Genomic DNA, 26,782 nt, shown 5'->3' with positions numbered 1-26,782 from the left:
GTAGCACTTTAAAGAAAAATGTGGTATTAGGCATACTGTATACGTTGCGACATTTGATGAATGTATGTCATATACCTTTAAAATGATAAGCGGATTTAACTTTTGCTGCCTATTGTTAAAGAAGGATGCATAGAGTTAATATGCTTTTCCACCAGAGATGTGCTATGCTAAGTTTATGTGAATGCGTTTGCCTTCCAATGGAAAGCACTGGTGGAAACGAACTCAGCTAACCTATGTTTTAATATGGAAAGATGCATGCTATATATGTGTGTTATGGATGGCTTCCCTACTATCGAGACATCGCATACTCAAGCTGCACATTTTCCTCACACAACTACATAGCACATCACTGGTGGAAAAGCAAGCTAACCCTTTGGTAGTGTTGTGCTATAAAAATTACTGATTAATTGCTATAAAATAGATACTTTTTCTACAACTATTTTGAATACTTAATTAAATAAAAGTGTTTCAAATAATGTGTACGATATTCGATACGGAATTCCCGACCCAATATTACACCTAATCCTATTAATTAATTAAGACCTCAAGAAACATCGAAACGCAACTAAAACCAGTAAAGGGAAAACCATTAATTTATAACTTTAGAAACCTATTTACATGTACAGAGACGAGTTATAAATAATAGCGGCCTGTGACAACTGGCTTAGAATGCAATGACCGACAGAACAGAAGCCAGTTTATCCGTCTGTCACCACTGGCGCCTGATTATAAATACAACTCCATACCGTCGCGACTAATAATTACGCCCGGTTTTGTTCCGACGTCCCGTTATGGTGAAAAAAGCGTTATTTGTTAGCTTTTACGGTAGTTAATTGGCGATAGATACTGGTTCTTGTATGTTGTTGAGAGATTCGTGATATTTTCTGTTTTTTTTTTATTGTAAAAAGTGTCTCTTATTGCATATTTTCTACTTTTATTGTTATTTTTCTGAGGAATAATGGGCTGAAAAGCTTTACTTTCCCCCATTAAATATGTATATTGTCTGTAAATTAATAGTGCATGTCACTTTTACCAAAGCTTCAGAAACATTCTTATTAATTTTCTTGTCTTCAAAAACTTTTGTTGCTACCAGTAACAAAGACCGGAGCCATAGTACTATAACAGTTTAATATCCAATTATCCTCAGTTGACTGCTGACCTTAAACTCGTTTAGTATTACGAGTATACGACAGTGCATCCTACCAATTCACAAGTAGTGCAACAATAAAAAAAACTTATAAACATTATATTACACACTTAACGCAAACAAACGTAAACTTAATGCACAGTGAACCTCTATGGCTACCATAAAAAAGATCAACATACAGACAGAAATTCCGTTGTGTATCAAGTATTATTTGTTTCATAGCGCAATACGTGGGTGGTCTACACTGAGGCGCCGACGTGAAATAGCCAATGAGGTTGCTACATTTCTGATAAATAGCGCCTATTAATTTTTTATCATTATGCCAATAACTTAGTCAGTTTTAATTGTGATTTTTGAACATCTGTTCTATTTTTCCCTTCAGTTATTACTAGTTATATTTATGTTTTTCATGTAGCTATTCTTAAATATAATGTATTGTTTCCTTGTGAACTAAAGATACGGTGGTATTTTTGGCGTGAATGACAAATTGCTAACCTATTGCATTCCACAAACGTTATTACTTATTTATTATTATTGTATGTATAAATTGTAACTGGTTTGTGGGAATTGGAAACAATTTATTGTTGTAAAAAGCCTTCATATTTTATCTAGCTGTTGCCCGCTACTTCTGAATTATGACTTTCGGCAGAATTTGGGAATTTGTACCTAAACGAAAGTAATTAAAAAAATAAAATAGTAGCCTAAGTTACTCCTATATCAGCTACCCGTCAGAATCGGTCTAGCCATTTCAAAGATTAGCCAGAACAAACAGACAGACAACAATTGTAAAAATGTTATTTTGGTCTATGTATCATGTTTCAATGTTACAAACAGACACTCCAATTTTATTTATTAGTCTAGCTAGATGATTAATTAGCAATCTACTATCAAAATTAAATTGAATATTTGCTTATCAAGAAGAGATGTGAGAGTGTTACTAATTGATAATTTTGTTTAAAGAGATTGTAACATTTTACTTACATATAATGGAAATGTTTATGTATTGTTAAATGTACTAATGTATACAATTGTTGGAAGGCCAATAAAGATGAATAAAAAATAATAATAAAGAGAATGACATTAAAACTGAATTAAAACTTGTTACAACAATTTTCAGCGGACATTTGTTTCTCACGGCAACAACATAATATTTACATTACACTTGGCATTGTATTTTGCTACAGTATTTTCCGCAACCCACCGTAATCAACATACTGCCGACGCCCGACCAGTTCCGTTAGTTTCCTTCGCAACCTGTCATTTATATTATTTACATCACAACTATACACAGGATTTAAATTATGGATTTTAAATGTAACGGTTTTTTTTGTAAACGAACTGATATTTGACGAAGATTGGGAACCTTTTACGTATTTTAATTACTTTCACAAATTGGTAAATCTATCCGTGGTGGTTCTCTTTACCTCATATTCGGACATTATGTTATTAATAATTATATTTAAATCCCATTTCCATTTGTAATTTATCCCCAACTCTACGAAAGCTTGTTTAATGATAACGAAATTATAGACTTTTTCTTATATTTAATATAATTAAGAATTAGGTAGGCAGATTCATAACAAAGGAATGTAAAATATGAGGTAAATACTGTAACAAAAACTTAATGCAATTTTTGACAGTTGGGTAAATAAAAATAAATAAAATTGCAGATGTAAGATAGACTAGGGACCTAGTCTATTGCAGATGTAAGATAGACTAGGTCCCAACCTACTTTTACAGAAGGCTTCAACTTCAGGGACGCCTATTTGCCTAAACCGTTGGCTTAGTCTGTCACATGCTTTGAAAATTGATATTCCTAAGCCTGGATATGCCGTCTTTTCTGTTGCGAAACGTACTCAAGCTTAGCAGAAAGCTTTTTATTCTGTGACTGAATACCAAATTGGTATGCTAGATTTTTCTTCACTAGTTTTGGTAGATTTATATTCAATTAGGTACTTATGTGATTTTCCTTAACTAAAAAAATAACTGTAGGTAAAAGATATCAGAAATTATTAACATTTTAATCTGTATTATATCAGAGCTCTAATAATTTCAAACCACAAATAAGGAAAAATAGACACCTAACTAAACACAAAATGTAGTCTAAACACAAGCCTAGATAGTTTCCCTGCGAACAATGGCGTCTGAGATCCAGCCAGTGCGCACTACAGCTCGTTAATACAAGGACCTTCTGTCTAATTGAAGAACCGCTCCTCATTCCCACTTGTTTTTGTCTCCCGAGCTTCCCCAGGGTTTGAAATGTTGTCGCTTCATAATTAATGCACCACTTCCAACATGGTAATTGTGGTAGACGTGTGTTGTTTGCGTATTATTAAGGACTCTATTAGCAACATTACAGCTAGGCGGCAATTAAGTGTAATGTTGCCCTCGTATTACTTAGGATTAAATAGCAAAGCGATTACTTACTCAGAACTTGATCCTCTGTACTAAAGTGTACATAAATTCGCTTTCTATCTGCGATTACGTATTGTCAGATTCTTCAATATCCTTCGCAAACTAAAGGAAAACCCTCGTAATAGCCAAATGTTACCGGCAATAAAACAAGGATTCAAAGTCCATTTACAGGGCCGACAGACAAACGGTTTCTCGGGGGAACAGAGAAAGAAAGTAATAGCACGGGATTGTCGTCATCAATAACATTTCCGTACACAAGTTTTATTTTAGGAAGTCGTTTGTCAACGTCGGCTTCACCCCTGTTACAACAGAAAGTCAAGGTGTTATGAATTTATAACATTATCGTATAGTTTCTGGACTAAACTACATCCATAACTCTAGCGAACGAGTATTTCATATGCGGTCGTTTCTGACAGACCTTAAAAATATTTACTGCGAACGTTCCAGCAGCTTTTATGTAAATAACTTTTTTATTAGGATTCACCGCAGTCGGGCAGAAGTAGGTTAAAGTCCCTCTCAAATAAATACTTGTCAACGGAGATATTAAGAATAAATAAGAAGTTAGTGGACCCTCCTGAGTTACTGTTACACCGGTGGACAAAATTATAAGTATTCTGGCAACAAATATAAAATTACAAACAAGAAAGCCACAGCTTAACTATATAATATAACTATATATAGAACTCAAGGAATATTACCTGAGTACTATTTAAGCGAGATTATTGTACCTACCTCCATATTGTAACATTTAAGGCAGATTCAATAGCACGGTTCTAAACCTTAGTGGTTTTTTGGTTGCTATTTGTTATTTATTGTATTATTGTGTATTTTGTGTAAATAATAAATAAAAAAAAAGCTATAAAAATGTAATACTTCTACTACTTCTACCCAACAGCGGAAAATGGGAATTTATTTTTCGCAATAGAAATCGAATTGTTGCAATTTTCTCCGTCCGCCACCTGTCCATTCCCACAAACTACGGTAAAGCGCTGATTAAATTTTAACCTGGATTTAGAGTCTCATGCCGCCTCCAAGTTGCATTTTATAGTAACAGTGTCTGAAAAATTTAGTGTCTTTGGCCTCATTTCTTGGAATAAAGTTTCTTGGTATACTCTGTTTCTAGAGAAAGAAAATTGCGTATCTATGTAGCAAGACAATACAATTCTCCGCACTCATAAACATTGAATAGAAAACTACGAGATATTATCCCGCTCTGAATTGTTGGCCTCACTGAGATATTATACCCAACTGACCTACGCTGTAGAAAAATATAATAAAGACTGCAAACAAAAGACGCAAACTGCTGTCTGGAAAATATTCAAATAAGTTCATATTTATTCAGGAACAAGTTGAAAAATAAGAAAGGGCAACATGGCATCGTGTATGAATTTGGCAAGCATAAATGTATGCTGTGATGGTTACGTCTGCCGCAGTAATGTCTGCAATAAAAATATTTTGTAGCTGCCGCGGAATTCGATTGCGAACTTACCAATCTTCGAATTACCAGTTTGAAACACGTTCTCTAAAAGGAATGAAAATATTTACCATATATTTGGACTCCTATTTTACTTTCGTATAGATCTTAACATTCAGAGGAAGTTATTTTCATTTAGAGACTTCCCTGCCAAACAGTTTCTTACATACTTTGTTTATGAAATGTCTAACTTGGGAAGTATTTTGCCAAATAAACTCAACTTTCTCTCTTAATGTTTAAAACTTTGGCTTTAATAATACAGTTTATAGGTTATTTGCAAATATTGAAACCACTTCACTGGGGAGGGCTTCCAAACTTTTTGTTGGGAAATCTTCTGAATACATTTTTATAAAGAATTTTTACGAGGGCTGTCACAACTTTTTTCTTGAAAAATAACCCTTTGCCGTGACTAGCACCGGTTTAACGATGTTTCAAAACTTTTTCAAATGGCAAGGTCCCCGTAGCGTAAAATTATAAGAAAACGAATCCCACCAGAAACCCATTATGGCGGAATGGTAAGGAAGTTTGAAACAAAACCCTTTATTCTACCATCTTACGCCCAATTTCACTTCAAACATCCCGAACACGCCTCTATTTCCATATTATCTACCCTTTCGCTACATAAAGTTTCCTCAACGTGTATAAGGTGATACAAACAATGCACCCTCGCCCTTTCCTTTCCATGTAAATGCCATGGTAAAAGTCCATTTTCTATCCGACCGCTCCGTCGGGTGATTTTAGGGGAGCGTTGTTTCAGAATCTAAAACTCAGCTAGAAAATATCAGACGCCCGGGATTACACTGCAAGAAACGATATTAAAGTTCCCTGTCTAATCTATTTAACAAATAAGACAGCGTCTACTGCTGGGATTATCTCGGAAAGTATATTCACTTCCTGAGGAAAAATATTGCCTTATACTTTAAGATTAAATATTAAGATATATTTTCGTGTTCTATTACGGTCTGGTGAAAGAAAACAGCATGTCGGCTGTTAATCATCAAGACTGGTGTCAAGTGAGACGCGTGTGGGTTACTAATGGTGCTCATAAGTAGGTTTGTCACGACTCCCAACGTTTTATTAGTTTTGGTGTTATTTCAAGGGTTACTGTTACAAGCTTCTTTATGCTGCAACCCTACCCAAAATGGCTGTTTATTTTTGGTGCTAAAACGAGCATAGATCGGAAGTGAGAATGGTTGGTTCCAATAAATGTTTTCCATCAATAGAAACGTACCTACTTATAGCTTCTATACTTACATTTTACCTTCTGCACAAATATCGCTGGAAGTTTAGAGATCATACGTATAAAATGTGCTACAATTTATCATATCAATCAATTTTATTCGTGTTACTTGACGCTACTTAATTATTGATTATGAACAATTTTCTAATTATAGACCTAACCGCACCAATAAGGTAAGATTACGTATTCAATCTACTTCTGATAAACGTGGGTTAAAAATAGAGCGACGCTATAATAAGCAAGCCCTTATCTATAACACTTAAGGTCGCTTTTACATGTACTATTGCGGCTTTCTGGAACTGAAAACGTCATGAACTGCCATTATTGGCTAGAAAGAGAAGGCACGACCTTTTAACACTCACACTTCTACGACGTGGAACATTAGCTAAGTCTACCGCAGCCGTGATCTTCGTTCTATTGGATTATTTAGAAATAGTCGCAACAACAGATTTGTATGGCTTTCTTGTTTATGCCTTAAGTGACATCTGTATCTCTTCAGAATGAAAAAGAAAATGGAATTATACGAATTAACTCTTTCTCAGCCATACAGTTCTTTAACGATAGCAAAACGTATTCAAATTCTGTAAACGTCCTAAAAATCGTCGTTCAAACAGCGGAACTCATTCATCAAGTCAAGCCTACTTAGTGTTAGCCTACGTGGTACATAAACTATAGGCCCACGACCTCCACCTTCGTGTACACGCAGTTCTCTAATTTTTACGTGCTGCACAGTAATTCCACCATTTGTGTCGTCGACTCGTGTATTTGCTTCTAAGGAATCATTACGTATGCAGGTGGGTAGACCCTACCGCTGTTTCACGTGTCTGGAATCAATACGCTTACAAATATGTTGGATATTTATGTCCTAATTCAACGTCGCTGTGGCTTGCTCGTAGTAAGCAACGTCTTTTGTATGTACCGAAGCTCGCTTTATTATTATTTGGTTAAACTAGAAGTTTCTTATCCAGTATCATTTCAAACTAAATCATTTTGCAGACATGTAAAGTAAGGATTACCTAAACTATGTTTGATTTCTTTCAGCTTCTAATAAATTCTTATCAAGTTTTAATTCCTGTCAAAACCATTAGACACATCATAAATATGTAAATCAATACAATTAATATAATATACACTTTCATTCTTTACTTCCTCAACGCTACCTCATCAAAAGATCTTCCGAAGCTGAGGAGCAGAACCGGAACTTATATCCTGCCGGTGGTTCCCGCGCTGAATAATTCATGGCGCGTCGAGTCGCGTGCGCATTGATTGACGGTGGATCGGTGAAACTGATTCTTTGAACGATGACATCAGTAGCTATAGCTATAGGAGTATAGGAGTTGTAACGGCCTGAGACGGGTTTGGGAGTGCCACGAGGGCTTTGTAGTAGGTAGCCCTCTGAGATGGAGATGAAAGTTTGTCGTGTATGATGTATTGCCTATCTGGAGCGGTTTCAATGCGGTGATTAAACATGATGTAGACTACTGCAATAAAAAATACAAGTAGATTAGTGTCACCACCAGTTTTTTGTCGAGCTAGCCTTTAAAAGCAATATGTCGTGATATAATGTAGATCACTTCAACCAATCACTTGATAAGGATAGCTTTGACAGATTGTAAAATGTTTTTTTGTCTGAAGGTATGTGTGTGAACAAAAAAAATACGTGGTGCATTTATTTTGATAGTAAAAAAATCAATGACGTAGCCGCAGTTCCGTCATACGTCACTTTAATGAAAGCGATTCCTTGAATGACTGGGAGTTCCCGAATACAAACTTGGGTTATCTTCCACGCATCATTGATAATTCAGTGAATCAATAGCTATGCGTCGAGCTTTGACTGACTTCATGCAGAAAGATGATGAAAACCATAGTAGCCAGAAAATAATTACTCATCCATTTAAATTGGATGATTTCCGGTCTTGATTGATAACTAGGGTTTTTTTGGTAATTTTGTGCAATAGCAACTCGTATACAGAAATACAGTAATTCACACTGAATAGTCCAATGGAGTTTTTAATAAACTTGTTTTAAAATAATTTACTGACTGTCACAGACACATATTTTGTATTGGAGAAAATACTGGGGAAAATATGACATCGGAACAAGCATAAAGAAAAAATACTAAACGAGGCTGGTTCTAGAAAACCTCGTAACCACCACGGAATAATTTATCAGTTAAATCGATTGCTGGAACAATAACAACAGTTGTAGGAATAATGAATACGAGAATCTGTTTAGACTAGTCGCTGTGTGTGGTGTACTTACCGACTATCATTGACTGGTGGAACTTTCTGCGAATTCCGTATTAGGAAAGTCACGAGTGAAAACAAACTACAACATGTTGTTGGATCGGTTCGGTGTTGTTCTGGGAGTCGATACTGCTATTTGCTGAAAGAAGTATTTTATTGTTGCAGATAACTTAAATTCTGCCTACCTACAAGTTACAATAAATGAGACCCTGAAAGACAATTATCTTAACACTAAAATTAACAATATTATCTCATGTTTTTTCCTCAAAGTTTCGTTACCAAAGTGCGGCATTTCACTTGACTTGCTTGATACATTATCATCATCATCATTATGCCAAGTCGCAAATGGGACATTTGGTGGTGCCATTTACTTGACATGATCATAACTGAAGACTTGCCGCCACAAACGAATAATGACTACTTAAGTCAAATTATCTTCTGTCACTTCAACAGATATATTGCCAGCAATTTATTCTTGAGGCAACAACAATATTGTCATGTCTTCGTTTTCATACAAATTGCTCATCAAAATATCGCCGTTTAATCCTCATTACTGGTTGCTACAATCGTCTGTCAGTTCGCTGACAAGTATGCCTGTGCCTTTGTAACATGATGGACGTATGAATTGAATGTTCGCATACATGCGTAGCCTGATGTAGTACCTACCGTGCCGCGGATGAAGCGGTTTGAGAAATCTCTCGCTTGAGGCATTGAAATCTTGTGTAAAGCATTTACAGGTTTAGGTACACCGGAAAATCCTATATGTACTAACTATAATAAATTAGTAATACCTAGTTCACTGTGAATGATATACTTATTGAAGCTTTGAACTCACACAAGCAAAAAGCAACCAAAGATCACCATTTAAAAAAGACACATTGAAAAATCTTCCACAGCACGATAAATACAAAGGGGTTATTATCGACCGTCGATACAAGTCTGATGAAACTGGCTTCATAATTTTGTGAGACCAGTGAACCAGTCGTTAAGTCTGAGGCGTGGTCGTAGTCAATATATCACCAGAGGGTTCGGCGACATTTTCTTTAAAATTAACATCGTGTGCTCGTTCTGTCATGGCGCTCAAATTATATTAGTACTTAAGTTGGGAGGTGGAGCGAGCTTATTAGTTAAAAGTTGAGGATTGGATCTTGAAAGAAAATATTTACTTAGTAGTTTTCTGGACCTTTTAGGACAAATTTTCGATATTCCTACAAAATATGATATTTCTACGCCAGTCACACCCAATCTACATTTAGATTTAACTGGATGGTTTCTCCACAATTTCTCATTTCTTACATTCTTTTACTAATGTACAAAGATCTGAATTATCAATATTTCAATGAGGTCGCACGGCTCGTACCATAGTGGTTGCTTGCGTTGCGGGTCACGTCTCACCACCAAATGGGTATGGTGTGACGGGGAGGCATGGGAAATACGTTACATGAAGGTCGTCTTCCAACTACGTACGGTGGTCGTTGGAAATATAGATGTTCTTACATTTTGTATGTTATTTCAGTGGTCTCAAAGCTTTCTGTGAAAAAAGTTGAGTAGCGTAATGTACCTACACAAGAAAACTATCTCAACAACAAAGCAATAAATACTGCGGTTCCTTTGTTTCAAATTTCACTCCTTCCTGTTTGTTTTTTATACGAAGCACAATGGAATTCAGCGGATGTCCATAAATCAATCGATTCCAGATTCTGGCGCTCCACATTGTAGCCGGCATGAGATCGATCTCATTCTTATGGTAATACTGTTTTACTGGGTCAAAGAGTCGAAGAAAAACTATTTCAGCTGGATGGCTGGATCGCTTCCCGATATTCAAGTTGGCTAAGTGAAATGGGACAAAGTAAAGCTTTTATGTTTAATGCGCCTTTGGACTAAGTTATCTTTAAAAGCGTTGCTTTCGAAGGCCAAGGAGATTCTTGGCCTTCTCTCTATACGACTAATTTACTGGGTCGCTGTGGCTTCACCCGTGTGTTATTTCCGGATGTTAACATGGTTTTCATTTCTTATGAAACAATTTAGTGTCCCACACCGTTTTACTTTTAAATCTTCATCAAGAAAATAATGTTTAAGATCAGTCAGCCGTGCGTTGGTCGCGACGATTGCGGCAATTGTTGCGCAATTATCGTTGATTTTGATTGATTGGTTAATTCTGGGTATGCCTTTAAGTCATTTGCAACGGATGCAAACAACCACTAACTTGTTCAATTCGTCTCGATCGGTTTAATGGACGCAAAAACAAAAACAATTTCCATCCTAAAATAGAATTTTAACTTAAATGTTGGAATACTCAATACAATAGCAATTCGAATAGACTTGCTTGGTAGTTGATATATGATGAGGAAGTGTAGACTACCACGTCTTTAACGTTAATTCAAAATATTTGATGTTTTCCTACTCTCTAAAGCTACTGACAAACAGCATACCGTCTTTTATAGTCTTCAAATCTACTTCTTAAAATATACCAAACACGAAATTGATATTAAATCGCTTGCCCAAAGCCCAAGTAACAACAGACCTCCTTAAAACGAAATGTGTTTGTGTGGCTCAACCCGGTCTATATTTGGCCTAACACTTCTAAAACTCGGCCAGACGACTTGAAATAACACGAGATCGATTTATGGAGCTTTTGCATGTGAACTGCTACCGACACGAGAGGGAATAGGAAATGGTAAATGACGAACCGGGTCAAGGATCGGACTTGATGCAAATGCTAATAAAACAATCTACATAACATCGGTTGCAGTGCCTCGGGGTGTGAGGTGAATTTATGGGGAATAGTGGCTGGTTTATTTTTCTACGTTGAAACTGAAATTCTATGGTTCTATGTAAGGATTAATGGTTTAATGCCCTTAGATTGCATCTCTAAGATCCTATTTTTCTACCTCCAGTAAAGCCACAACGGCTAAGCCATTTGTCCCGAATATTACGTTAAAAGAATCTTTCGCATATAAGTATGACCAATAAATCAAGTATCTATTCGAAATTCTCTAATTCACCACATTAACAAAATACGTTTTCAATTTCCAGTGTTACTGAGCGAGGCTATCCTGCCGGATGACCAGTTGGAGGACAAGACTCTCAAGATCACAGACTTCGGTCTGGCGCGGGAAGTGTACAAGACCACCAGGATGTCGGCCGCCGGGACGTACGCGTGGATGCCGCCTGAGGTGAGGCCATACTTTTGACTTACTTCTGTTGCGATTAGATGCAAGATAATTTGTACGAGTCACAGGGAGAGCTCGATGTCTGACTTTGAACTTTGATGCAAGAGACAAGTCTCAAAGACTTGTCTCAAGCCAATGCAAAAAATTAAATGTTGTTACATGTTCTGCTGGAAAAAAATTACATACATGTCAGAATATTTTTTGTAATACGGATTATAAAATATTTAAAACAACTACAGATTAAAACCACGTTAACTTCAACCGAATTATGTAAATTCACGAAGCTTAATAAGTTTTTTTTTATCAAATACAAAGTGGTAACCAAACCATGCAGGTACTTAACTTTTTTTTCTAACAAAACATGTCAAGTACCCAAGTATGTTACTCCTACGTGAATCAAGGTGAGACTGGCAGATCGAAATCGATGCCCACACCGCATGGCCGTGGACTAAAATACGTTAGTTATGAATTAATTACTGCCGATACACTATCGATAGTTCTCTCCATTGTTCGACACCCGCGTGACGCTCTTTTGTACTGGAACTTCGAAAGTTGTTTGGTCATTATAGCAGAGAGATCTTTAGCTTCGGTTATCGCCATCGGTATGTTGTACGAAATCTTTATTTTCTTTAAATCTTGAAGCTTTTTGTAGTGTAACTTTAATGATAACATACTGTCATCGTTTGTTGAAGCAAATGTTTAATTTTAGGGCGCTACATACACTTTAACTATTATTTAAATCTATTTTTGGAAAGTAGGCTCTTTTGATACATGATAAGTACTTCTATAATAAGGGGATCCTCATGTCAGATTGTTGTTTTCTCCATAATATTAAAGCCATAACTTTACTCTCCTTCGTACTTATCACCAATCATTCCTTGTCATCAAAAACACATTACTTTGATGAGCAATCTCTATCAGTGCAAAAATTCAAACACACTCATATCAAATTACAAATTCACCTTACCAACAGCACTAACGAAGCTAATCTTACATTTGCAGGTGATAAAACACTCGACGTTTTCCCACGCGTCCGATGTGTGGTCCTATGGCGTGTTGCTATGGGAACTGCTCACGGGAGAGACGCCGTACAAGGGTATTGACGCGCTGGCCGTGGCGTATGGAGTGGCCGTCAACAAGCTCACGCTGCCCATACCTAGCACCTGTCCGGAGCCCTGGAGAGTGTTGATGGAAGGTAAGCATTTGAACAAGATTCTTGTGTTATTTGATTTAATATGCGAGAAATAATAATTAATTGAAACTAGATTTCTTGTTTGTGGATTGGATTGAAGAGTTTTAATAGTCATTGAGTTCCTAAACATGATAATGGGATAGGATTTATAAGTGAATAAATATGTTCAATTAACTCTTATTGGGTGGCCCCAATAATAGTTAATTGAACATATTTCCAAGTACTCCGGTGTATTTATAGTTCGTTTTAAAAAACATACCAAGCAAGTTCGAATTTTGACGAAACTTAAGAAGTTACACTTCTTCATATTCGAGTTATATCTTGGTAACTTTTTTTGTCAACTTGATGACCATTTTTGTGTTATTAATCGCATGTCTTTCTCTTTTTTCACAGCGTGTTGGCGATCAAACCCTCGCGAGCGGCCCTTATTCCCCGAGATCTTGGAACAGCTAGAGAAGATCAGACAATCGGAGTTCACGCGCGCCCCACACGAATCCTTCCACACCATGCAGGACGGATGGAGACTGGAGATCGAGGAGGTACTCCGAGACCTCAGAAGAAAGGAGAAGGTAAGCTAAATAGGTGCAGGATACCAGCACATCAAGCTGCCCTAAGCTGTCAAGAAAGATTTTTAACTTTATTGGTAAAGTAATAAGGTTGGAAATCTATTAATTGATGGAGAGGGTTGCTTCATGTGCTGGTACAGTCCTGACAAAGACTGTGCTGTGAATAGTGACTCAGTAGAACAGCTCTCTACATGTAAATACGCCATTTCTAACTCACTTGAAAATGGTTCTAGCTTTTGTTTCATAAAACTTCTCTTGAGGGCACTACACTAACTATGTCATGTTGAATATGCTTTTGATCTATCACAAAGCATTGACTGATAAATCTGAGTATCTCACGTTCTGTGAATTGAATCCAGTGCAAATATGCACAATTTTCCTATACAAACCTTCTTAAATTAACTTCTTACTTGTCCTTCTCTATCATTCAAATATGTTAAGCCCTATTTTTTACTTCAAGGACTATTCTAATAATACTGATATATTATCCAAAAATTCTAGTCTTGCTATTTTCAAAGTTGACCTATTCATCTATCTATTTATACATAATTCATTTAATCGTAGATTAGAAAATAATTATTAACTACATCGTAGTTAAAACTAACGAACATTACTAACTTGTCTACTAACAACTAATATACATTGTATTTTCTCACGATGCTTGCGGATAGGAATGCAAAACTATAGAGGAGGTTAGTGATTCGTGTTTCTAGTTTGTGTTGTTGCGTATTTGTAGAACTTGCAAGCTTTTTCCAGTGTAGTGTGTAATGTAAGAATGTACAGAAATGATAACACGACAATCTATAAACCGACGGGAGAAAAACTTTAAAAGGTGGTTATGTATCTTACGACAGAGTTTTTTACCTCTATAACCAATCCTGTTAAGAAATTCATTTCACAAATAGCGATTCACAACCCTTCGTAAAGAAGAATACGATGCGAAGAGAAGGATAACCACCTCTGTTGCATTTCTGCTCCATTAGCTATGACGATGTAGCCGCTTTTCAACATCATCCCACAGGAAAGCAGTTCTTTCCCTATAATTTAGATGAATGCTTTAGTAGACCACATTGTGCATATTTATCAAATTTTCTTGCCTCAGAACAAGACGGTTTATATTTCCTGTCGTGTTATCATTTCTTGAGTTCATGGTACCTGTAGTATAAATAATAATTATTATATCATAGAATATTTATTCATAAATCTGTAAGAAACGAAGTTTGTTTATGTATTTATTTGTGTGATGTGTTAAATGTAATATAAATATTGCTTTTTGAAATACCAGGAGCATGATTGGAACGCAATTTATAAATTTATTTTAAGAAAATGCTTACCTTTTTAGTCAGTGTCTAATAAGTACCTATTTAACCTAATATGTAACTAAGGATTATTATTTGTTGTTATTTGATGTCAAAATGGACTACAGACATACAAATTTTCTGAAACTATCTAATAACCTTTATACCTCCCATCTTTCCAGGAGTTACGATGCAGAGAGGAGGAGCTGACTCGTGCCCAACTTCAGCAGCGTCTAATGGAACAGAACCTCGCGCAGAAGGAACGGGAGTTGGAGATGAGAGAGATCGACCTCGTCGCCAGGGAACTTCATATACTGATCTTCGCGAGCAATATGTCCGCTAACCAACCGCCGCAGCCTAATAAAAGAAAAGGTGAATATTTAACGGCAATTTATTACTTTAGGAAATAATTAGAAGGACGATTTCATACGATCTTATCTATAAATACTACAAAATAAATCTATCTTAAATGTTGTGAAGGGTCAGGTATTTTTATCATGTGACAGTATAGGGATGAAATTCCGCCAAATTAAACACAATTCAATATCTTTAGGCTTTATCAATTATATTAAAGTTAATAAAGCCTATTGACAAAACAAAATTCATAGAAGTGTATCGTTTTCGAAAAAAGGATAAACTTTGCCTATTTGTGGGCATCCTTATTTTGTGACAGTACTCTATATTCGTTTTAAAATAAATTGTATTATTTTCCAAATCAACTTTGCATATCTCCTAGTACTAATGTTCTAGGTTTTCTCCAACTCCGCATGAGTCAGCTCATTGACCTAGTGACACGATTTTTGAGCACATATTCGGCCTTGGTAATGATTTCATCAAACTATCATAGTCAAGGCTATGCAAACCTTGGCTTTATTGCGAAACCCAGCTTGCGGTCTGCTTTATATGTCAGACGTGGAGTTTATTATGCGAAAGTATTATCATTATGTATAGTACCAAGGATGTCGCAACTACGGATGTTATGTCGAAACGATATTCGAGTATGTTTTATTAATGGGTACACAAATAACTTTTGATATTTGAATCTTTACATTAATAGTCGTTCTTTTCTATGGACATATTGGTTAGATTCTTATTTATTTTTCTTTCATAGCTACTTCATAATACAGACACGTATTCTTTAGTTTTTCTACTCCATCCATTATTTGAAATTATCATCATCAATTACAAGTGTGAGAGATGTTTTTATGTATCATTCTTGTATATTGTTCCAGGCAAATTCAGCAAGATAAAGCTGCTGAAGAAGGACACGATCTCGTCCCCGCTGGACTTCAGGCACACGCTGACGGTGCGGCCCTCCGAGGACGAGTCCAGCGTCAAGCAGCTCGTCGCCGTCGCCAAGGACACGCCGCCAGGATCGCCCGCCATCATGAGGGCTATTGCCCGTATGTATACTAACATAGTCTGGTAATGTCTCATTAGATATTATTGTTTTGTCGTGTATAATTTGTTACTGCTGTGTACATATCTGATCACAAGTCTCATAAGTCTGTTTAAGTCTCAAACTGTTAGCAAACAAGCAGAGTAAATCTTGTTTCAACCGTAGACGGCTTTCGGTCGATAAAGAAAAGTTGACGTTCAAAACTATATGAATTATTATAATAAAAGTATGCATATGTGTTTGCAGTGCCAGCCGACGGAGTGAAGGGCAAGACGTGGGGTCCGTCGACGGTGCACCAGCGGTCGCGCACGCAGCTGCCGCTGGGCGCGGCGGCGCCGCTGCCCCGGCCGCGCCACGCGCGCTTCAGCAGCTCGGCGCCCGACCTGCCGCCCGCCTCCCGCACAGGTAACGCCCGGCGCCGGCCCGCGCCCGCCGCGCCCGCCGCGCCGCGCAAGCGCAGCGGCTCGCACGACGACCTGCTGTACGAGAATATCGAGCCGCGCCGCAACCGCTTCCTGCTGTGCCCCATGTTCGCGTCCAACGCGGACCTGCCGCACCACTACGACGCAGTCTTCGACGTCCCGCTCGAGCGCTCGCTCGACCGCTCGTTGGACCGCGCGCGCCGCAAGCCCGTGGGCTCCAAGGGTTCCAGCAACCTCTTCAAGACCATCCGCTCCAACAGCCTGGCCGGCCTCCTGGCCGTCGCCGGCAGCCTCTCCTCCGATACCACGGAGCTGCTTCGAGACGAATAGTTTGGGCTAAAGTTTCGGGCACCGTGCGCGTTCCAAAACTATGATAATCGAAAAATAAAAAAAGGAAGTAACGGTGCTAATTTATCGATGGAATTGTTCCAGTAATTTTTTGTTACTACCTATCTGTGGACAGTACAAAAATGTTGCCATATTAAATACATATCATTTCTTACTAACATTCCGCCATAATGCATTTGATGGATTTGATTCCTTTTTTGTTAAGTCAAAATACTATCCACCGTAACAATTAATGTAGCAACAAGACTAATAACTTTATCCCAAACTATAATTTCGAAACGAGGTCGATATTCTGTTAGGTACTCCCATGTCTACGAAACCACGACTCTTAGATTCGAATCGACGCGAACTATAATATTTTTCGAAAGTTACGAACACATCTCGTACCAAATCGGCTGATACGTCACTCTATCTGTAAATATGTTACTTATTAGATAATGTGTTGTTAAGTTCCAAGGATTTGATTTTAGTCGGTAGGATTAGCTGATAAGGATTTTAAAAAGACTTATTTTTTTAGCGTTATTTGTTTAGTCGTACAAGTACCAGTGTTTGTCTTCTTTTACGTAAAACGACTTTTACCGCGGTAAACTACTGTAAAAAATAAAATTAAAAATGTTTTTGATATTCAGTAAAAATGTAGCAATATTATTATTTAGGAATGTATAGTTTGCCGTGGTAAGTAATCCTATTTGACACGCTTACGTTGACAATTCAATCAATTGATTTGAGATCTGGTTATTACAGTAATACATCTATTAGTTAGTTCGAACGTTACTGTTGTTTGGCCAAAAAATTCTTTAAAACACTCCAAGATCTCTTTCTATATTCAGTTCCCAAATATCACTGCCATTTGAAAGTACATATAGTTTAATGATTTGTGTTTTAACCTTTGTCTTTTTGTGACTAATCCAAATCGCATCTATGCTAAGAATAATTGAAAAAAAAATCCTTAGAATGTTAGTGGTATTAATTTTTGTACGTTTATTCCTGCTACGAAACATTCCTATGATGTTAGCATGCATTTTAGAAGACTTATTTTCAAATCTGAGGCTTCATGAGTAGTAGTAGTTTCTGGCTTGTTCTTCATACGAATCTAAACTTTAAAACTATGGACCTAGGGTTCCTGATTGGACGTATTGTAGTTTTTGGCCAAACAAACAGTAACAATTAAATAATCCAGCATTTAAGGCGCGGAAGACGAACGGTAGACAAACTAGTAAATAATTTATCTCTTAGTTAGTAAATCGTTAAGTTACTTCTATTTAAATTAAATAAAAAACTACGTTACTGTGAATTATTCGACTGACCGCGAACTTAGTTTTTTGGATCTTGCCAAATTTTATAAAAAAATATTAAAATAAGTACGTCAAAAAGAAAATGCGTTATTTTTTCTTTATGATGGATTTATTTGAAAAGGGAAACGATAACCGAATTGTTCGATTGTTTCTTTTTAGTAAATTCTTTGTTTAACGTCCGCCATTTTGTTTTTTTTTTCGCTGCGCTAAAGGAACTTCTCAAGACAACTTGCTCTATCCTTGTGAGTATATTATTTTCTTAATTTAAATGAACGCGTTCTAATTGGATAGTCTCGAATGTGTATGAGACTGGCCATACACAGTATAAAGGCACTAAAATATACCATATAAAGTCTTCGCCATCAAATTACATATTGAACTTGAAACAAATCGTACTGTCTCTGTTAAACATACGTTCTTTTGCAACATCTAACAGAGATAGCACTATAGATGTGTTCCAATATGTAATTTCGTGCTTCAATCTGTACTTTTATTACTTCATTAGACAAATTACAACAGTGTAAATATGAACTGTTATCGTTGAGTTTTTATTTTCTAAATTAAGTCAAACATTTGTCTAGTGTTGTAATAATAGTCGGTACAAATTTTATTTGCGTTTTTTTTTGTCATTTTTGCATGATGACTCAGCTACGTTATTCCTAGTATTAAATTACACGACAGTCTCAATTGGCGGGATTAGAGCGCGTTCGGTCCGTGTCACAAACTCGTTGGCAAGTTGTGACGATTGTAAGGGAACACTAGTATAAGTTAGATAGTACTGTTTGGAATTGATTGTATCATGTTGTTGTGTCGACCGTGTGGTACTCTGTATGCTAAGTATAGCTCTTTGTTTACTTTATTATGCCATGCCGCGGCCAGTCCACGACGCACTAACCTCAAAATGATTGGACCTTCTATTAAATACAATAGAAGCGGCAGACATATTGTTTTCAACGTTTGAAATTAGAACGTTTTATTTTTCTTTTGTCGTTGACTGGCCGCCTCATAGAGCACAGTTTGTAATTTTTATCATTACAGTAATCTAGAATCAGTTTTGATTTTTTATATTTATATTTTTTTTTTTCGTTTGTAAATTGTAAGCATTTGTTTGCTTTCAGCCAAGTTTTTTTTTTTATTAATTTTAAACACGTTATCTATAAGTGCTATGCATGCTTACCAGTTCATAGTATATGCTATATACAGTTTTTAAGATATATATGTATCTGTTGTACTTACTTATTTGTTAGTTATATAAATTTCGCTTTTATCACCACGTCATATGGCACGCTTTCAAATGTTTACAATGATTCCGATATCTAATAACGTGTATTTGGATGTCTATATGATTTTTGTAGTGCAATAGAACATTTTGTGTTTGGTAGATAGATTGATTTTTGCTTGTTTATTGTAGCGTCCGATATAAAATCGTCCAGATATATTTTTGATGAAATCATATAGGAATCCAAGTGTTAGTAGCTATGTACAGAATACGGACTGTATCCCCTGTAACATTCAGTAACAATGTTCTTGGCGGTGGTGGCAATAGTATTACTATACGATATACCTTATCGAGAGGCTCACGTCACGTCACGTCATGTCCTAAGGTAAACGACTGCGCGTATGTCCCGACTTCAACCAGAAAAAGGGACTATCTGTTATACAATTTTCGACCTTACCGACTAGTCTTTGTTGCAAGATATTTTGGTACGTATTGTTGTTTAAAATTGGGTGTTTAACGTGAAGATTTTAGACTCTGAATTAGCTTGTTAACTTTTGTTTCGGGGATGCATTTAATTCTTGTTGTTCATTAGGATGTTTTTTTAAATTGATTCGGGTTTGTTCACCGGCCGGGACATACGACAGCCTAACCTCGACAATATTATAAGACGCTCGAAAACCAATATGTAAAAAAGATAGCTCTTCGGTGATCTGGTTCTTTCATAGTTATATAGATTCTTTTTTATATATCAAATAAACCTTTTCCATAAAATCGAAATTGGTGTATTTTTTTAACATGGGTCTACTAATCATTAGTTACTAACACGATCCCCTTAACCATTGAACATCGAGAGCCATAGACTACAGAGTTACGAGTACAGATAATTAAATAATAGAACAGATTAAACAAACCGGTGTTGGACGCGCTTACGCTTGCTCACTATGGCTATCCTAATCGGGAAAGGTTGAGAAATTATAACAATGAATATTATTTATTAACAAAATGATATTTTCCGATTTGTTATAATAAGTTTAAAAGTGTTATACAATTTATTTGCACAATGTAAGTATGATAGATTCTTTGATTTTTTTATTATTATTATTTTGTTTGTTATTTATCATTTGTTTTATTGCTTTTTTATTTGAATGAACTGTTTGGCATGTATAGTATGATTCGTTTGTTTTATCTTGCATGATTATTAACGAAAATAGAGGAAGAATGAATGTTTTATTATTGTTATATATTTCTATAAATGTCCAAGGTCTTTTATTATCGTTATTTTTCCTCTATTTTTTCATTAAATATCGTTTATACATATATTAATGTTATACACTGGTTCACTTCACACCTTGCTATTGATTTGAATATGTTTATTTCCTTGTATATAACGGTGTATAAATAGCTATTATGTACTGTCTACGTAGTTTTGATGTGAAATATTGGACTCTATAACACTTTTTGATAAGATTCATTTTCCGTTGTGACTAAAAATGTTGATGTCTTTCGAATTTCATGTTTTTTTAGTATTTATTCTAGATGTAGAGGTAGTGTTTATTACTCGTTTCCTAGTTAGTTTTGATGTTTTTAGATACCTGTTTTATTACATAGATGTCAGAAATAGTGCCATTGACTATCAATTAGTTGTATTATTAACAGTGCTTGTTGTTGGCATGAGTTACAAGTTCAAGACAACTCACAGACAAGTCTATTTAAAAAAATGACATCTCTAGTGGGTTCTTAGTTTTTTATACCAAGGGTTGGATACTAAAAAGATTTCTATTGGTTTTTATAATAACATCATCTGTTACTGTCATATTAAAATAGAAATAAGACGTTTACAAAAATGTACCTTAAAGCCTACTATCAAGTTCGATATTCATTAATTATTTAGCAAAACATTCCAAGTCACATCATTCAACAATTTAATCCTAGTCACATACCAAAACATGTTATATAGTGACTATAGTTGTAAATATTTCACATCAGTACTCCGCGACTGGTATATAAAGTCACGCACGCACACAAACACACTAACGCCTATGTTTCCATTCACATAGGTTGTTTTCTTCCTTACACAGACTTCAGTCCGGACGACTGGGGGCCGGAGTTCCCGCTGTCCACCGCCTCCAGGTACTCCGTGCCCATGCCCACGCTGTATAGCACTGAAGGTATGTGATTGTGAAGATTCTTACTAAAGATTTGATGAGTTATCTAATAGTCAAAGTTTTCGTTGCCATACTTCTCCGAAACGGCTTGATGAAATTTTTGTGCTTATCCGGTATCTATGAGAATCGACCAACATCTATTTTTCATCCCCATAAATGTTAGGGGTAGTACAAATAATTTTTTAAAAATTTCCGCCGACGGAGTATGGCAACGGTGACTAGTATAATTATATGTAAAGGTGTACGATATTAGATTGGATAGTGTGATAATTTTGATTAGATATATTTTATTGGATTAGATCTAATATAATGATTAAGATTAAAAAAGTATTGTCTGATAATGAAAAATTACTATTGTAACTTTAAACTGCAAAGCAGTAATCAATAAATTCATTAAGAGTCAGTTTTGAGCTTACTTTCTGCGCGTCTTGGGATTCATGTCCAATATTTTCAATATGAAGTTAGACTACTAAACTAATTTATGAATAAATTGTAGTATGTGGTAGGCAGTATCAATGGTAATGAATCTTAAATTCTGGTGTTTAATTTGTAAACATTTGGGAATTAGGAAACATGAGTGTTAGCTACTAGTTACGGGAATGTTTAATTATTATTTATACAACTTACAGGTTACAAGTTCAAGAAGCCGAGTATAATAGAGCTGGTGCTGTACAATATGGCGGCGCTGCTGGGCGGGGTGGCCGCCGGCTACGACGTCAGAGTATCCAATGTCAGCCCGCTACATCCGACGTTACAACCGCATAGGTATTTGTTACTTTTCTATCTTGGATTTTTTTGTTTATTATCACTTGAGAGGCTGACTTTTTCGAATCGAATCTCACCTACGCCGAGATCTAAAAATTAATACAGTTACGGAAGAAATGAAACGAGTCCTTACTTACCTATTCCAAGAGACTAAATAACCACCCAAACCAACTGGCAAGAAGTTTAATGGTAAAACCACCCAGAAATATAATTATTTAGAAGGCTGAAGAGACTTGCTCCCCAAGATCTTCTCTATAAGATCTTCTATATAACAGACTGAAGAAAATGCAATAATCATATTCTACCTTGATACTATACCTTATGCGCCGTAACAAGGTGCGGCTGACAGATTCAGTAACGTTTCGTATCACTCTTGAAAGTTGCTGCGATTTAAAAATTATGCCTTACTATATTAGCTGTATCACATTCGTATTATGTTAAATCATTCGGAAGTGTAGTTAATTAAATTAAAACCAACCGGAATGTTCTAGTCTTTAAATAAAATCTAATGAAATGAAAAATAAAGTAAAGTGTTATGCGTATAACGTAAATCCATAGTCGTGTTTAGTGATGGGATGTACTGCTACGATAGATAGGTAGTCGATGATTTTTAGAATAAAAAACGAAAATCGTGCGTCGTTCAATTATCACTCTTAAAAAACCTTTAATTATGTGGGTAAATCTACTGTAGACGCGGCTCTCTCTGCCCGAACCACAGTGACTTTATCTGAGCACAAATATGTAGTAGACTTTTCCGGCGCCTTTGATAATGCGTGGTGGTACTTAATCTGAAAGATCGTGGTTGCTTTAGTAACATATACAAACTAATATACACTTATATTCTTCACGGTTCTGTAAAACTGAAACTCTGAAACACCTCAGGGCTCGGTCATAAAATATTTATTTTGACAAGTATATACACGTAGTTACACTGCACAACTAAATAACACACACATTTAATAAAAAAAATTAAAGAGAATTAAATGTATGCTGCGAGTATCGATAGCGATAAAAAAGATTTTCTATGTCCATCCCTAAAGAGACGTCAACGTCATACAGGCATCTGTCAGCCGCACCTTGTTACGGCGCATAGGGTATAAACATTTTAACCTGTTTACTTTCAGACCAGAAATAGAGCCGGATCCGCTGAGTTCGTCAGTATACGAGGGGTTTGGGTACGCACACAACACGTACCACGGACCTACCAGACATCTACGGGCGCCGCTCAACGCCATCACTGGCTCCCCTGTAAGTGTCATGAGACTGGAGCACAGATATATTTAGTAGCGATAGAAATGTTTGACTGGGATCTTACATCTTATCTTCATTCCAGATCTCGGGCCTGCAGTCAGATGAACAGAAACCGATCAGGTTCACCGACTCCCCGACCCACTACGCGCACCCATCGTCCTCGTCCGGCTACGGCCACTCGGCGCAGCCCCTGTCGGGCACGTCCGGGCTCGGCACCAACTACACCTCCACGCAGCCACCCACGCCCTCGCCGCGACGGACCTCCTCCTCCACCTCTGACCATCTCGCCGACCTCTACCACAACTACAGGGAAAACTTCCAACCCTCGCCCTCACAAGACAGGGACTACTTCTACCGAGCGGAGCCCTACGCGTACGACCGGACCGCCGACTACGTCGTCAAGCACCCGTACTACGGCTACGACGAGTGCTCCTTCGAGTACAGGGAACCCACCCCGGACTACAGGCCCTCGCCACAGTACCTCACACACAGACGGACTCCGTCGAACTCCTCCGCTTCTAACTCCCACCCCGAAGAGTTCTCTCCCTCCCGGCAGTATAGAAGTAAAGAGAAGAGAGACGACTACAGACCCAAGACTGAGTACCCACGTAAATCGAACGACTATTCCTTACCGAGAGACTTTTATAGACAAGACTCGCAAGAGAAGAGCGAAGTGGAGCGGCCCGCGAACTTGGGCCTGGAGCTGGCGCCGACCAAGCTGCGGTCGAGCCTGAAGAAGTACAACAAGAAGTCGTCGGCGTCGGGCTCCGGCTCGGGCGGCGGCACGCCCACCAACCCGACGCCGCCCGACAGCCTGACGAGCGAGACGGACAGCTCGTACGTGTCGGCGCGCGACGCGTCCAGCGGCTCCACGTCGCGCGTGCGGTTCAGCCCGGAGACCATGGAGCCCGAGCGCCGGCCCTCGCGACACACGTAGCGAAGGCTCAAGAAGTTCGACGACTACCTCGTCTGACGCGGGACTGTACATACGCTTGCGGGTAGTCCGTGGAACGCTTCGCTTCACCATGTTTATTTACAGTGACTTTACGCACTTTGATGTTAGTGACGTAGCCAAGGCGGGCTTGTGACTGTGGACTCACTGGAAGGTTGTTTATTGCATTTAACCGAGTGTTATTTCAATGACTAAAATGTTAGTACTTAATATCGAGGTTGTTCCATCGCTGGCTCCAGTACTGTAACCATTAAATAACACATACATATCCTCACGAGGCAGTGTGACAATATTACAGAGGAATTTACTTTTTATCAGGTTTCCTTTAATGGACTGTACAACATAAGTGTAAGGAGTCTTTGGCTACGAATTACTGCAATAAGCTAATGTATAAACGCGATTGTGTTCATTATTTAATGTATGCGTAGTTTCCATTGTACATTTTGTATGATACGTTGTCATAATAAGATGTATTTAGCCGTCAATGTAAAGCGAATCGCTCTTTCACAGTGCCTATCGCGCGGACATATTGATATTATTCCTTGTTGCGTGATCTAGTAGTTAGATGTGATTATTTCGAGATTTACATGGACAAGGTTGCTTCGTGAGGCAAACATACGTAATGACAAACTGATCTGTACATTATCGAGTGTGTTAGCGTGAGTTCAAAGTATTGTATTGCCTCAAACACTTAATACATCGAGGCTTCCTTGCTCCATGAAATATTCTGATTATTTTACATTAGTTCTGGTTTGATGTTAGTTAAGAGGAATCCGTGTAGGCACAAACAGCGTTGTACAAATTGTAAATATCTGGCGTTTGAGCTAAAGTACAGCCGACGAGTAAATTTCGTTTAGATGCGAGTTTTCTTTAATTTCGTTAAATTTATAAATAGTACAAATGTATATGTAAGTGTCGTCGTGTTTGAACACGAGATGGAGAAAAAAAAACATATTTTTAATTCAACGTAATCAGTGTATATTTTGAAACTAACAATTAATATATTATGTAACTTATATCACTAAGTTGTATGCATTTTGTACAAAACGTTAGATATTTTTTACTGAAGAGTATCAGTAACATTAGTACCTAGTATTGTGAGCAGCTTTTATATCCCACATAAATAATGTAAATTAGGTAAAAATACTAGTCGGAAGTTTGCGGAAATCCTAAATATTGCATATCCAGCTAAACATTGATATTATATTCGATATTACGCTTACCCGAGGTGCACTGGATTACTCCACCATCGAGCAGGTGACACATGGTTCCGTTCACATGAAGGCCTATGTCGGGAAGCTTGAAATTATCACTTAAATTAGCGAGTAAATTATAAATTAAGATGTATATCGGAACATTCGAATAATGTTAGCTTTGGTAATTATTGTTAGCCCGAATCAGTGCCTAATGTTTGCTGGAACGGTACATAGAGATTATGCCATGGAGAGGAACGATTTTATCAAAATTAATTCTTTCTATTATTTATTATGGCCAGTAAAATCATTATTGACAACTGAAGAGATGTATTTATTCTTTCAATTTTTATTATTTACATGTGCAATATGTGAAATTATTTTGCGTCCATATTTAATTTAATTATATTTTTATTATTTATAAACAAATCGTCGTGAATGTAACAGTATTGTATACAGTATTCGAAGTATTGTATATTCGGAAATCATATGTATGGTTGTATGTAGTATAATTTGTTAAGTTAGCTTGAACCAGTGCCAATGTCGTCCAGTGTTTTGTTTACATTATCTCTTATTTCCATGTTTAGTACAAACCAAAACGTAACCAAATTATCGTAAGAATCTCTTGTAAAATTAAGTTTCAGTTTAACAAGTCACAAATTCTGAGTCAACGATTAAAACGATATTATGTAAATATTTATCTGAGATTCACGGCGCGTTTACTTAAAAAAACTCTAGTCCTGAATTTTTATTTTATTTTAATATCTGGCTGGTAATCGATGTGGTTACGAACGACTGGCGAACGTACTTCGAAGGAAAATGTAGTTTACGGGGCATTCCTGTTTTATATACATTCCATATGTTTTGAAGTGATATTATTGTAATCAGAGATGCGTTTAAGACGAGTGTAAAGGTTTTGTGTGCCAATAACATGAGGTGGGAGGATGCCTTACGTCTGTACGTTGAATCGACAAATAAAAACCTAGATTAAGCTTTTTATGAAGTCTTATTATTCCTTTTCC

At 36.9% G+C, this 26,782-nt stretch overlaps 1 protein-coding gene across 3 annotated transcripts in view; it reads left to right on the top strand.

Annotated features, from left to right (window-relative positions):
• Positions 1-26,757, top strand: part of LOC118267386 (mitogen-activated protein kinase kinase kinase 11) — a 53,492-nt gene extending 26,735 nt beyond the window's left edge. The window contains exons 2-12 of one of the 3 annotated variants that reach the window (XM_035581312.2): positions 11,559-11,698; positions 12,698-12,890; positions 13,281-13,456; positions 14,125-14,145; positions 14,934-15,123; positions 15,984-16,154; positions 16,397-16,555; positions 21,492-21,602; positions 22,229-22,364; positions 23,489-23,612; positions 23,698-26,757. In XM_035581312.2, coding sequence (XP_035437205.2) covers positions 11,559-11,698; positions 12,698-12,890; positions 13,281-13,456; positions 14,125-14,145; positions 14,934-15,123; positions 15,984-16,154; positions 16,397-16,555; positions 21,492-21,602; positions 22,229-22,364; positions 23,489-23,612; positions 23,698-24,552 — 2,276 coding nt within the window. In that variant the 3' untranslated portion in view covers positions 24,553-26,757. The remainder of the gene's footprint in view (positions 1-11,558; positions 11,699-12,697; positions 12,891-13,280; positions 13,457-14,124; positions 14,146-14,933; positions 15,124-15,983; positions 16,155-16,396; positions 16,556-21,491; positions 21,603-22,228; positions 22,365-23,488; positions 23,613-23,697) is intronic. The other 2 variants (XM_050694259.1, XM_050694258.1) reach the window with 2 other exon arrangements.
• Positions 26,758-26,782: the final 25 nt, after the last annotated feature.

The sequence above is a fragment of the Spodoptera frugiperda genome, chromosome 6, assembly GCF_023101765.2.
Source record: "Spodoptera frugiperda isolate SF20-4 chromosome 6, AGI-APGP_CSIRO_Sfru_2.0, whole genome shotgun sequence".
Lineage (NCBI taxonomy): Eukaryota > Metazoa > Arthropoda > Insecta > Lepidoptera > Noctuidae > Spodoptera > Spodoptera frugiperda.
This window is presented reverse-complemented; position numbering and strand designations above follow the sequence as displayed.